Genomic DNA, 12,213 nt, shown 5'->3' on the forward strand with positions numbered 1-12,213 from the left:
ATTTATGGACTAATTCGTACCGTAAAATAAACTATATGGGAGTGACTGCGGATATATCCGTGGATACCTGCGGTATTTATTACTTGGCAGATAAAATCGCGACCGGGGCGGATATCCGCGGGTCATCTGCAGATAATGAGCAAGGCATCTGCCCAGTACGTATGTTGCAATGTTAGTTGAAAACTTCAAGTCTGTTGACATTCTTGGAATCTTGCAGGGCCTGGGTAGAACGGATGTCTGTTGTCCTCAGCCCTTGGCTACAACCGACGTAGCTGTACCCAAGAGACCTGCGCCTAATCTGTTTCCGCGACCGTGTCTTGTGTGTGGCCTGTGAAGTGCTCTCTGGGTGGCAAACCTGCCCACTGTCTACCAGACAGGTGCCCGTTGCAATTTTCCGCTGCCTTCAGTTAGCGCTTTGTAGTGGCCGAGTGACAATATGCATCGTAGCAAATATCAGTCAGAGTTCTTTCGTCAAATGAACACCATATCGACGGATACAATTTCGTGCAAGGTGAAAAAAGGTGATTTTACATTACTGAAGGAAAACAAATTGAAATCGCCAATTTGGAAAAAAATCTGATACATATTTGATGGCAACAAAAAGATAAAAGATATAGTTGCTTGTTTTGCATGTAAAAAAGTTTATTCCTACACTGAACACAAAAGTGGAACTTCAAATTTGCTAAAACATTCGTGTGAGGCTGGACAAAGTAGCATAATAACTTATTTAAATTACAAGAGAGAGGTGAAAGTTCCTGAAGTTCCGCCAAATTTCAAGACAGCCGCGACAGAAAAACTTATCAATCTTGTCAGCAAAGACATTTTACCATTCGAAGTTGCATGTGGATCTGGGTTTCTCGACACAGCACAGTTTCTAATTGATGTGGGGGCCAAGTATGGTGCAGTGAGTGCTAAGGAACTGCTACCTCATCCAACCACCATATCCAGAAATTTGAAGGAAACAGCCGATCGTCTGCGTGAAACTGTCTCCGCAGAAATGAAGAATATATTGAGAGATATAGGTCGAGCACTAACTGTCGATTTATGGACTAATTCATACCATAAAATAAACTATATGGGAGTGACTGCACATTATGTTAATTATGAAGAAGTGAAACTTGAGGATCGAGTGTTGTGCACCAGAAATTTTGAGAGTGAGATTTAAAAAACAGGAGAAAACATTAAACTTGAATTAATTAAGATACTACGGTCGTTCGATTTATTCAGTGCTGTGAATAACATCGTATTCGCTACGGATAGAGGTCCAAATACTGTGGCAGCACTTCGCCAATACAAGAGGCTCTCGTGCTCAGCACACATTCTTAATACTGTGCTGGAGCACAAGACTCGAGGAGACGCGAATGATGAGAAGAGTTACGTGCAGCGACTAATAAATTCCTGTCGAGCTATCACAACTTTCTTTAAAAGATCTGGTCTTCAGAATCGCCTTCAGAAGTCATTGAAAGGAGATATAGACACATGATGGAACAGTAAATTTGATATGTTTGAATCTGTCAATTCACAATGGTTTGAAGTTCTGTCAATTTTGTCAGAGAAAAATCAAGATAATTTGATTGATTCTATAGACAAAAGGATGTTGGAAGATATAATAACCTTTCTGACACCATTTAAAATAGCTTCTTGTGATCTCGAAGCTTCCAAAATCCCTACGCTCTATTTATGTGTGTTGTGAAAGTTAAAATTTCTCTTCTTCCTTAAAAAAAATGATGGTGACGGCCCATTTCTGATAGATTTAAAGAGTACAGCCAAATCTATTTCAATCAGCAAATGGGACATAACAGTAACCCATAAACCTGCAACGTTTTTGAATCCAAAATATAAAAACCTAAAATTTCTTAGCAGTGCCAAAAAAGATGAAGTTGTAATGGATGCGAAAAATTATGTTGCGAGAAATTGTCCACAGTTTAAAGATAAGGAGGAAATAACATCTGGAATTCCTGCAAAAAAACAGAAGTCTGACATACTTTTTAATGAATTTGAAGATTCCTAAGAAGATGAATCGACGAGGGATCTTGACTTTGCGTCAGATGAAATTCTCAGATATACGAATGATAAAGTCCAATTTTTGGAAGGCATCGACCTGATAACTTGGTGGCATGGACGTGAAAACGTCTATCCGCGTCTTTCCAAACTCGCATACTTCGTGCACTGCATTCCAGCGTCCAGCGTGCTATCTGAGAGAAGCTTCTCTACTGCGGGACAAATAATGCAGGTCCGACGCATGTCTTTGAAGCCACAGACGATTGATGACATCATGTTCCTGCACAGTAATCTTCCAAAGTAAAAAGGTCCTTGTACAGCTTCTCTTACTTCACTGTATTTTTTGGGCTTATCTGAATTAGTTACAATTTTTTTGTCAATCTGATTCTTTCTTTTACAGAATTTGAATCAGAAGCAAGCAGAAGATGAAAGTATTTAATCTGAAACCTGTGAGTTTTTATTGTAATATTTATAGTAGAATTTCCTCGACATATTGATAGTATTTTTACTATTCCCACCAAGAACATTTAAGTAGCATTAGGTAAAAGAAGGAAATATTTAACAAGCAATTTGTTTTGTTGTAATTTTCATATTAAAGAGCTCAATTTAAAGTTTTTACTCTTAGCAACAAGAACATTCAACAACTAACACGTCAATATTATTGAACTAGGTAATGATGATTTCATAAATGCCTACCTAAATTTTAGCGTGCACTACAGTAACATTTGCAGCCGCTGAGCATTGTCGTTCTTTGTGAATAGTGAAACAGTCCGACCGGAGCGGTGGCATGGCGGGCCTTGTAATTAATTACAAGTGGGACTTCAAACTACAGCTGACGACCACCAACAAGCTGTGACTGCGATAGCTCGTGAAAGATTATTCTGATCACATTGAAAACAGACAAAATATTCAAATCATCCAAAATAATAATGTGCCTTTTAATTTACCAGCCAATTAGAAAAGATAAGGGCTGAAATTCGTAACAAAATTGAAGATTTTAACTGTAACTCGGTATTGCTTAACAGGGAACAGTGACTAACATTTGAAGTTATGGGACAGTGGTTTTTATATAGATATCTTAAAATCGTTTGCAGTTCCATTAAACTCTGGAAAAAAAATAAAATTATTTTTTAACATTGAAAGTATTAACTGCGAAATCTACTGCAAATTTTGTCTTAGTAATTTAGACCAATGTTGAGGATGTTTTAAAGTGTGAAAAACTTTGTTTAGTTGAGAATGAAACAGACATTTCATTTATCGCTAGGTCTTAATTCGATAAATCAGCCAAAAGGTGACGTTCGAGATTTCAATCGTATTTTTAGCTAAAGCTAAATGGGCTCCTAATTTCTATAGCCACTGATTTTGTTGTCACTCTTTGGAAGCCGAGTTATTTCTTCCAGACAATGCCAATTATTGCTGGCAGTTTAACTTTTTCACAGGTGCACCAGCGTTTTGCAGTGTAGGCCTGATACCGTAAATATTTTCACCTGGAAATGACAAGGACTGAACGCGTAAGCTATAATATAATCATCAGCTGACATAAATGGCTTCAAAATTTGACACATCCAAGCAGTGAGTACAAAAAAACTGTCGGTAAATGATGCAATGTGCTAGTAACAGATTAAAACCATCGTCATTTTCAGCTGCCTTGGCACAAGAGCAGCGAAATATAACTGTTTCTACACACGCATTTTCATCATTTCATACTATTACATTGAATTTTATTTTTTCAAATAGCGTTTCCAATCTCACGAGATCCGAGCTGCCACTGTGTGTGCTCCGAAGCGCCAATGCTTTCCTGTTGCGAATGGCCTGCTTTAGAGTAGGTATAGAGCATTTCCTGTGATTTAAGAATTCAAAAGTAGTTAAGTTGTCGCAGAACTGGCACCCTAACAGTAACTATGTCATTAGATACCATAATTCTAAGTACTACTGTCTATTACTATTAATTACTCATTCAAAACTTAAATATATGCGGATGCGGATTAGGAACTTGCGGATGCGGTTGCGGATTAGGAACTTGCGGATGCAGTGCAGATGTGGATTGCACTTTTCTTATCCACGCAGACCTCTAGTGACAACAGAATCACAGTCGGAGGACCAAGTACAGAGACAAACACAACCATAAGAAATGTCCTATAAATACCAATGTAAAAACAGGATAATATATAGAAAGGGACAGACTGGCAGGCAAGTACTTACCTTCATAAGGTTAAATTCCTGTACTGCTGATAGACAAGTAAAAAATACAACAAAATATTCTAGCTTTCAAACAATGGAAAATCCTAAATGGAATGCAATTGTTATATTCTAGCTTTAAGATCTTTTAGTTCCTTCCTCAGGCAGGAAAGAACAATACTTTTTGAAAGGTTACAAAAGAGTGATAGTTAACTCAAACTCCAGGATGAGAGGGATCCACCTGTTGTGAAGGTAAGGAGTGCCATCTATTCAGATTTCCCTTGTCCTCAAAACAAGCGGGTCTCTCCCATCCTGAGGTTTATGTGAATTGCCCCTCCTTGCTAACCTTCCCCAAGCTATCCTTCTTTCCTTCCCGAGAGCAGAACAATAGTTCTGAAAGCTAGGACAATTTTTGTACTTTGTGTGTATGTATTGGTAGTACTGTAATTTTGTCTCCTCAGTAGTGGTCATCCATTCCACGCCCTTGCAGTTTTCTCAAGTGATTTTTCCTTTTGATAAGATAAAATACTTGCAGTCATTGCAATCAGTTCAGTAGTTTTCAATTAAGTTATCCTGGACCTCGTGCTTGAAGTATCATTCAAGATATAGTTGCTGACATTGCCCATAATGAGCATGTGGAAAACTGTGGAATATTTAGCAATTAATGAGGTGCTCGTTCTTCTAAGAGTCACGTAAGAGAGACTTTGAGTAATGCTACTATAGTTCAATTCTTTTATCTTGGCGGCTCGCGCATGCCTGCCCAGACGCGCGAGATTGCTGCGTTGCCAAATTGCACACGACGCACGCGCCAAGAGAAGCAGCGCCATAGTATAGCATAGTTCGCAAGCATACGTTTAGGGGGGAGCGCAGTTCATGAAGTAAAGCCACCACGGCCGCATTAACCCTTTCGCTGCTACAGAGACGTGCTCCCCGCATTCCTCACTGTGCGCGATTTTGTCACTGCACTGCTCACCTGTGCTGACACATGGTGTTCCGACTCTTTGACACTCGTATCATTTGATTCCACAAAAACTATTCAGCCCAAAAATTAGATTTTTTACACATCTTCTTGACTGATACCTTCCCCCCATAAATGACTTAATTTTGTTTCGATGTTCAACGCAGTTATTATGCAGCATTAAATATAGTAAACCATTGCATGAAATTTGGAAGAGTTTGCAGAGGTACTCTGAGAAGATAACATGTAATCTTTCTTGCCCGCTATTCCTGTTAGTTGTTTATTTCCACTCTGGTAGTCTGAATCTATGGATTTTACTAGTAATTATAACAACGCTGATCATTTGCAAACCCAGTCAACCACATAAACAGCAATTGGCATTCACCCGTTAGGCTTTATTCCGTTCAGCTGGTATAGCACCATCCCCTTTTGTCTGCAAGAAAGTTTACTTCTAGATGCAACGGGGATTCCCCTGGCAGAGACATCACATACACTATGCACCCATTTAAAAATCAACTTATGATTCATTCAGAAATCAACTTAGAATTTGTTAAAGAATGTTCAAAAACCATCTGGGATGCGTTTCCACGTCATATGAATAATCGACAGACCAACGTGCACTGGGTGACCCGCTTTTTGAAACAAGATCTTTTTCCTGAAGGATAATGAATTTGCCCCCCCCCCCCCCCCCAAATTGCCACCCAAGACAGATACCCGGTTTGCCCCCCAACCCCTAGATCCACATGTGTGAATCGGGCAGCTTAGGCGTGTCAGTAAAATTCTTCTGGGTAACATCTGGCTGCATGCTGCTACTGCTTATACAGCTAACTGCCACACTTCTGTAGCCACAAATGGGAGAAGGTACTCTTCATACACGACTCAACTGTGCATGTGCATGAGCTCGCTCGCAACTGCTCAAACAAATTTAATGTAAGCAGTTGTGATGTCACACTAATCGCAGGCAATTTGTTGTTATGAAGCATTGCATAGTCAAACTTCCTGACAGATTAAAACTGAGTGCCGGACCGCGATTCTAACTCGGGACCTTTGCCTTTCATGGGCAAGTGCTCTATCATCTGAGCTACCCAAGCACCACTCACAACCCGTCCCCAGAGCAGCACCTCATCTCCTACCTTCCAAACTTCACAGAAGCTCTCCTGCAAACCTTCCAAGAGTGCTAGTTCTGCAAGGTTCACAGGAGAGCTTCTGTGAAGTTTTGAAGGTAGGAGACGAGGTACTGGCAGAAGTAAAGCTGTGAGAACGGGTCACGAGTCGTACTTGGGTAGCTTAGATGGTAGAGCACTTGCCCATGAAAGGCAAAGGTCCTGAGTTCAAGTCTCGGTCCACCACACAGTTAATCTGGCGGAAAGTTTCATAACAGCACAAACTCCACGGCACAGTGAAAATCTCATTCTGGATTGCATAGTCTTCCTAAAGCCTTTGACACATTTTGCTGTTGGCAGACACTTGTATGAGAGCTGTGTTTTGTTGTTGTACATGGCGTATTTCCGCAACTTAAGTCTTATTTTCCTTTTTTTCCCTCTCGTTCATGTTTTACTGCTGCAGTAGGGAGATACAGTAATATCCTTTGTTAGAGTATCAGTTCTTACCAGTCAAAGTTACAAAAATTTAACTGAAAACAAACAATGAAAAATTCCCAGAATTCTAAAAATTCCCATGTTTTTCCCGGTTTTCTCCTGCATGAAAAAATTCCCGGGTTTTCCCGTATCTCCATGTTGTCCCGGGTCATAAACACCCTGCAATAATACAGCGTAGATGAAAGATGACATACATGAGTCTTCATGTGTATTGGGCTACAGACACAATGGACAAATTTCAGACAAAGGTTTTGAAAAATAGACTCGTAAAGTCATGATGACTAACCAGGTGACCGGGATCGAGACAGTTTCTGCAAATCCGCTGTAGATGAAGGATAAAATAGAATCATTACATAAGAATTTACCAATTGCTTCAAAAACTGGAAAACACGTTTAGAAGGCTACACTGCACAACAAATATCACAATTTTTGCTGTGGAAATGGCACATTTCACTTCTGGAAAGCCAAATAATTAGAATTTTGTAGAATTACATCCTCTACATCTTAGAAAAGGAAGGAAGATTATGATTTAACATCCCAATGACAACAAGGTCACTCTAGACAGAGTAAAAGCTAGGATTGGGAAAGGAATCTGGCTGTGTCCTTATCAAGGAAACCATCCAATATTTGCATTAAACAATTTAGGATACTTTGGAAAACATAAATCTGGATGATGGATGGGAAACTGAATCCTGGTTCTCCTGACTGGGAGTCCAATAACTTAAGCACTACACCTCTTTGACTAGCACATATTAGAAATGAAATGTTCCTCCATATTACCTAGCAAATGAAGGTTCGTTCCAGAAGAAACACCTGCATTGAATGACTCGATGATGCTATTCGTTGTTGCATCTGGTCCAAAGCTCTGGAAAGAAAGAAATGGCCAGTTAAGCAATATTTACAACAAAGAAAGAGAATCTTAATGATATTTGTATAATTAGATTCTGAAATTATGAGATAAAATTGCTCTCAGTACTTATCTTCAAGAGATGAAAGTCTTAGTGCTACCAATACATACACATAAAAGTACATGAAACTATCCTGGCTTTTGGAACTATTAGTTTCTACCTCAGGGAAGAAATAGTGACAAGTAAGAATGTTAACAAGGATGAGCAGTCACTCGGGCTCCAGGTTGAGTGTGACCCTTTTGTGAGGATAATATTGTTGTGCACATGTAGGCACATTCATGTGCAAACTGACAACTAAATGCCTCAGTTATGGATAACAACCAATTACTTACTCAAAATAATACAATATATTATGTTCTACATATCATGCAGGTATGCTTATGTAACACACAACTCCATCAAGAATACATCACAGTGCTTACCAACTTTCAGAAGGTTATCATGTGTCTAATTAAAGAGCATAAATGGACAGGAATGTATCCACTCTATTACAGTGCAAAGATGAACAACATTGGAATATGGATGTTTTTTCATATATTTTTACATAGAAATACTCATACAATTTATAGCACCCTAATTAACAGATTGTCATATTTGTTTTGTACTTATGTTGTTCTACAGACATAAATTTTGCAGTGTGTGGCTGCAACTGAAAAAGTCCTAATTTGTTTCTGTGCATGTGTGGATGAATCCCTATAAGCACAGTAGTTATCCTACAAGTTTTCACAATAACTGTCCTCCGAACTATCAAGACATAACACAGTGGAAGAAAGAAGAGTGACAAACAGTTTTGCAGTACAATATTTCTTGAGGGATACTGGATTTAAGAAAATATTTTGGAGTCCAGAGGAGACTCTCCACCCAAATCAAGTACTCTCACAAAAATTGATCTCCTCCATTAGTCTCTCTCTCTCTCTCTCTCTCTCTCTCTCTCACTCACACACACACACACACACACACACACACACACACACACACACACACACACACACACACACACAAATTTGGTGGAGAAAGTGTAATATGTTTACATACCACCAGATAGGGGATTTGTCAGGCTAGTGTATATTTGTAATGACCACTATCTAGCAATACCACATTAAAAGTGAAGAAAGATTTTTTTTTTTTGCAGCTATGACGTTCATAGACAGAACACAGAGGAAAGTAGCACTCTAAAAAATTTAAGTGAGAAGCATTTTCCTTGGGCATGAGTTGATATTATTATATAAATGTTTAAAACAAAAAATAGTTGCCATTTAAATACTATTGATGCCAAAGTCATTAGAGAACATGGAGCTCCTCCAAAAAGAATGTCCAGTGTCATAACCTGTACATCTACTTGCTCAACCACAAAACTGAGAGTGAGTGACTGAAGGTTATTCTGAATGAGAACAGTCTCTGAAAATTACTTCTGTTACTGTTTATTAATGGCACCCGCATTATGAAGCAAACAGTGCATTTCAGGAGATAATGTCCCATTCCTCAGGCAAATTTTATATACAGACAAAAAATCATGGGTGTCCACATTCTCTTTTGCTTACTCATACAGACATTATCAAGTTGTAGAGAGGGACTGGTTCAATACACAACAAGAGTGAGTGTAATGTGGCACCATGATGGGGGTCCACAATCCAGTCTGTGTGCTCCCTGCCGCCGTTGGATAAGCAGCTGCAGCAGCAAGTCGTATACTCCTAGCTCACTCATTTGTTACATAGTTTAATTCTTAATTTCTTTGCGTGTTTTTGGTACTTGCATTGTTTAATTCATAAATTTCGGGCGTATTATAGTATTTGAGAGTTGTAGCATCACGTTTTAGTACTCGAATAGTGTTAAATCGCGTAGTCTCCTTCCGCCGCCGAGCAGTGTGTCAGCAGTGCACAAGTGGCAGCATTACTGCATTTACTAGGCAATCTTGTATTTTAATAACCGCTTCAATTTTGTGTCGTTTTGTTTGCGCTCTCTGTAGATTAGTTCAGACGTTCTTTGCACAGTTTTTAGCATGGATAGGGACTGCAACTGCTGTGTTCGGATGCAGGCTGAGTTGGCATCCCTTCGCTCCCAGCTTCAGGCAGTGTTGGCTTCGGTCACACAGCTTGAGGCTGTTGCCAATGGGCATCACTGTGGGGGTCCGGATGGGGGTTTGTCGGGGACGGCCAGCTCGTCCCACGCATCCCCCGATCGGACTACGACTGTGGTTGCCCGGGATACTGCCCGCATTGAGGCTGATCCCTCACATGTGGTAGAGTGGGAGGTCGTCTCAAGGTGTGGCAGGGGGCGAAAGACATTCCGGAGGGCTGAACGGAAGGCCTCTCCAGTTTGTCTGACGAACCGGTTTCAGGCTCTGTCTCAGGCTGATACTGATCTTCAGCCTGACATGGCTGCTTGTCCTGTTCCAGAGGTTGCCCCTCAGTCTGCAAGATCCGGGCAGTCGCAGAGGGTGGGCTTACTGGTAGTTGGGAGCTCCAACGTCAGGCGCGTAATGGGGCCCCTTAGGGATATGGCAGCAAGGGAGGGGAAGAAAACCAAAGTGCACTCCGTGTGCATACCGGGGGGAGTCATTCCAGATGTGGAAAGGGTCCTTCCGGATGCCATGAAGGGTACAGGGTGCACCCATCTGCAGGTGGTCGCTCATGTCGGCACCAATGATGTGTGTCGCTATGGATCGGAGGAAATCCTCTCTGGCTTCCGGCGGCTATCTGATTTGGTGAAGACTGCCAGTCTCGCTAGCGGGATGAAAGCAGAGCTCACCATCTGCAGCATCGTCGACAGGACTGACTGCGGACCTTTGGTACAGAGCCGAGTGGAGGGTCTGAATCAGAGGTTGAGACGGTTCTGCGACCATGTGGGCTGCAGATTCCTCGACTTGCGCCATAGGGTGGTGGGGTTTCGGGTTCCGCTGGATAGGTCAGGAGTCCACTACACGCAACAAGCGGCTACACGGGTAGCAGGGGTTGTGTGGCGTGGGCTGGGCGGTTTTTTAGGTTAGATGGCCTCGGGCAAGTGCAGAAAGGGCAACAGCCTCAACGGGTGCGGGGCAAAGTCAGGACATGCGGGGACCAAGCAGCAATCGGTATTGTAATTGTAAACTGTCGAAGCTGCGTTGGTAAAGTACCGGAACTTCAAGCGCTGATAGAAAGCACCGAAGCTGAAATCGTTATAGGTACAGAAAGCTGGCTGAAGCCAGAGATAAATTCTGCCGAAATTTTTACAAAGGCACAGACGGTGTTTAGAAAGGATAGATTGCATGCAACCGGTGGCGGAGTGTTCGTCGCTGTTAGTAGTAGTTTATCCTGTAGTGAAGTAGAAGTGGATAGTTCCTGTGAATTATTATGGGTGGAGGTTACACTCAACAACCGAGCAAGGTTAATAATTGGCTCCTTTTACCGACCCCCCGACTCAGCAGCATTAGTGGCAGAACAACTGAGAGAAAATTTGGAATACATTTCACATAAATTTTCTCAGCATGTTATGGTCTTAGGTGGAGATTTCAATTTACCAGATATAGACTGGGACACTCAGATGTTTAGGACGGGTGGTAGGGACAGAGCATCGAGTGACATTATACTGAGTGCACTATCCGAAAATTACCTCGAGCAATTAAACAGAGAACCGACTCGTGGAGATAACATCTTGGACCTACTGATAACAAACAGACCCGAACTTTTCGACTCTGTAAGTGCAGAACAGGGAATCAGTGATCATAAGGCCGTTGCAGCATCCCTGAATATGGAAGTTAATAGGAATATAAAAAAAGGGAGGAAGGTTTATCTGTTTAGCAAGAGTAATAGAAGGCAGATTTCAGACTACCTAACAGATCAAAACGAAAATTTCTGTTCCGACACTGACAATGTTGAGTGTTTATGGAAAAAGTTCAAGGCAACCGTTAAATGCGTTTTAGACAGGTACGTGCCGAGCAAAACTGTGAGGGACGGGAAAAACCCACCGTGGTACAACAACAAAGTTAGGAAACTACTGCGAAAGCAAAGAGAGCTTCACTCCAAGTTTAAACGCAGCCAAAACCTCTCAGACAAACAGAAGCTAAACGATGTCAAAGTTAGCGTAAGGAGGGCTATGCGTGAAGCGTTCAGTGAATTCGAAAGTAAAATACTAGGTACCGACTTGACAGAAAATCCTAGGAAGTTCTGGTCTTACGTTAAATCAGTAAGTGGCTCGAAACATCATGTCCAGACACTCTGGGATGATGATGGCATTGAAACAGAGGATGACAAGCGTAAAGCTGAAATACTAAACACCTTTTTCCAAAGCTGTTTCACAGAGGAAGACCGCACTGCAGTTCCTTCTCTAAATCCTCGCACCAACGAAAAAATGGCTGACATTGAAATAAGTGTCCAAGGAATAGAAAGGCAACTGGAATCACTCAACAGAGGAAAGTCCACTGGACCTGACGGGATACCAATTCGATTCTACACAGAGTACGCGAAAGAACTTGCCCCCCTTCTAACAGCCGTGTACCGCAAGTCTCTAGAGGAACAGAAGGTTCCAAATGATTGGAAAAGAGCACAGGTAGTCCCAGTCTTCAAGAAGGGTCGTCGAGCAGATGCGCAAAACT

The 12,213-nt window shown here is 41.3% G+C and overlaps 2 protein-coding genes across 3 annotated transcripts in view; one reads left to right on the top strand and one right to left on the bottom strand.

The window, feature by feature from the left end:
• Positions 1 to 12,213, top strand: part of LOC126095670 (odorant receptor coreceptor-like) — a 186,462-nt gene that overhangs the window by 166,659 nt on the left and 7,590 nt on the right. The window lies entirely within an intron of this gene.
• The window catches only part of LOC126094690 (elongator complex protein 1), a 139,418-nt gene that overhangs the window by 2,338 nt on the left and 124,867 nt on the right, over positions 1 to 12,213 (bottom strand). For both annotated transcript variants that reach the window (XM_049909215.1, XM_049909214.1), the window contains exon 13: positions 7,516 to 7,600. In XM_049909215.1, the coding sequence (XP_049765172.1) occupies positions 7,516 to 7,600 (85 nt within the window). The remainder of the gene's footprint in view (positions 1 to 7,515; positions 7,601 to 12,213) is intronic.

The sequence above is a fragment of the Schistocerca cancellata genome, chromosome 8 (genome assembly GCF_023864275.1).
Source record: "Schistocerca cancellata isolate TAMUIC-IGC-003103 chromosome 8, iqSchCanc2.1, whole genome shotgun sequence".
In the NCBI taxonomy this organism is placed as follows: domain Eukaryota; kingdom Metazoa; phylum Arthropoda; class Insecta; order Orthoptera; family Acrididae; genus Schistocerca; species Schistocerca cancellata.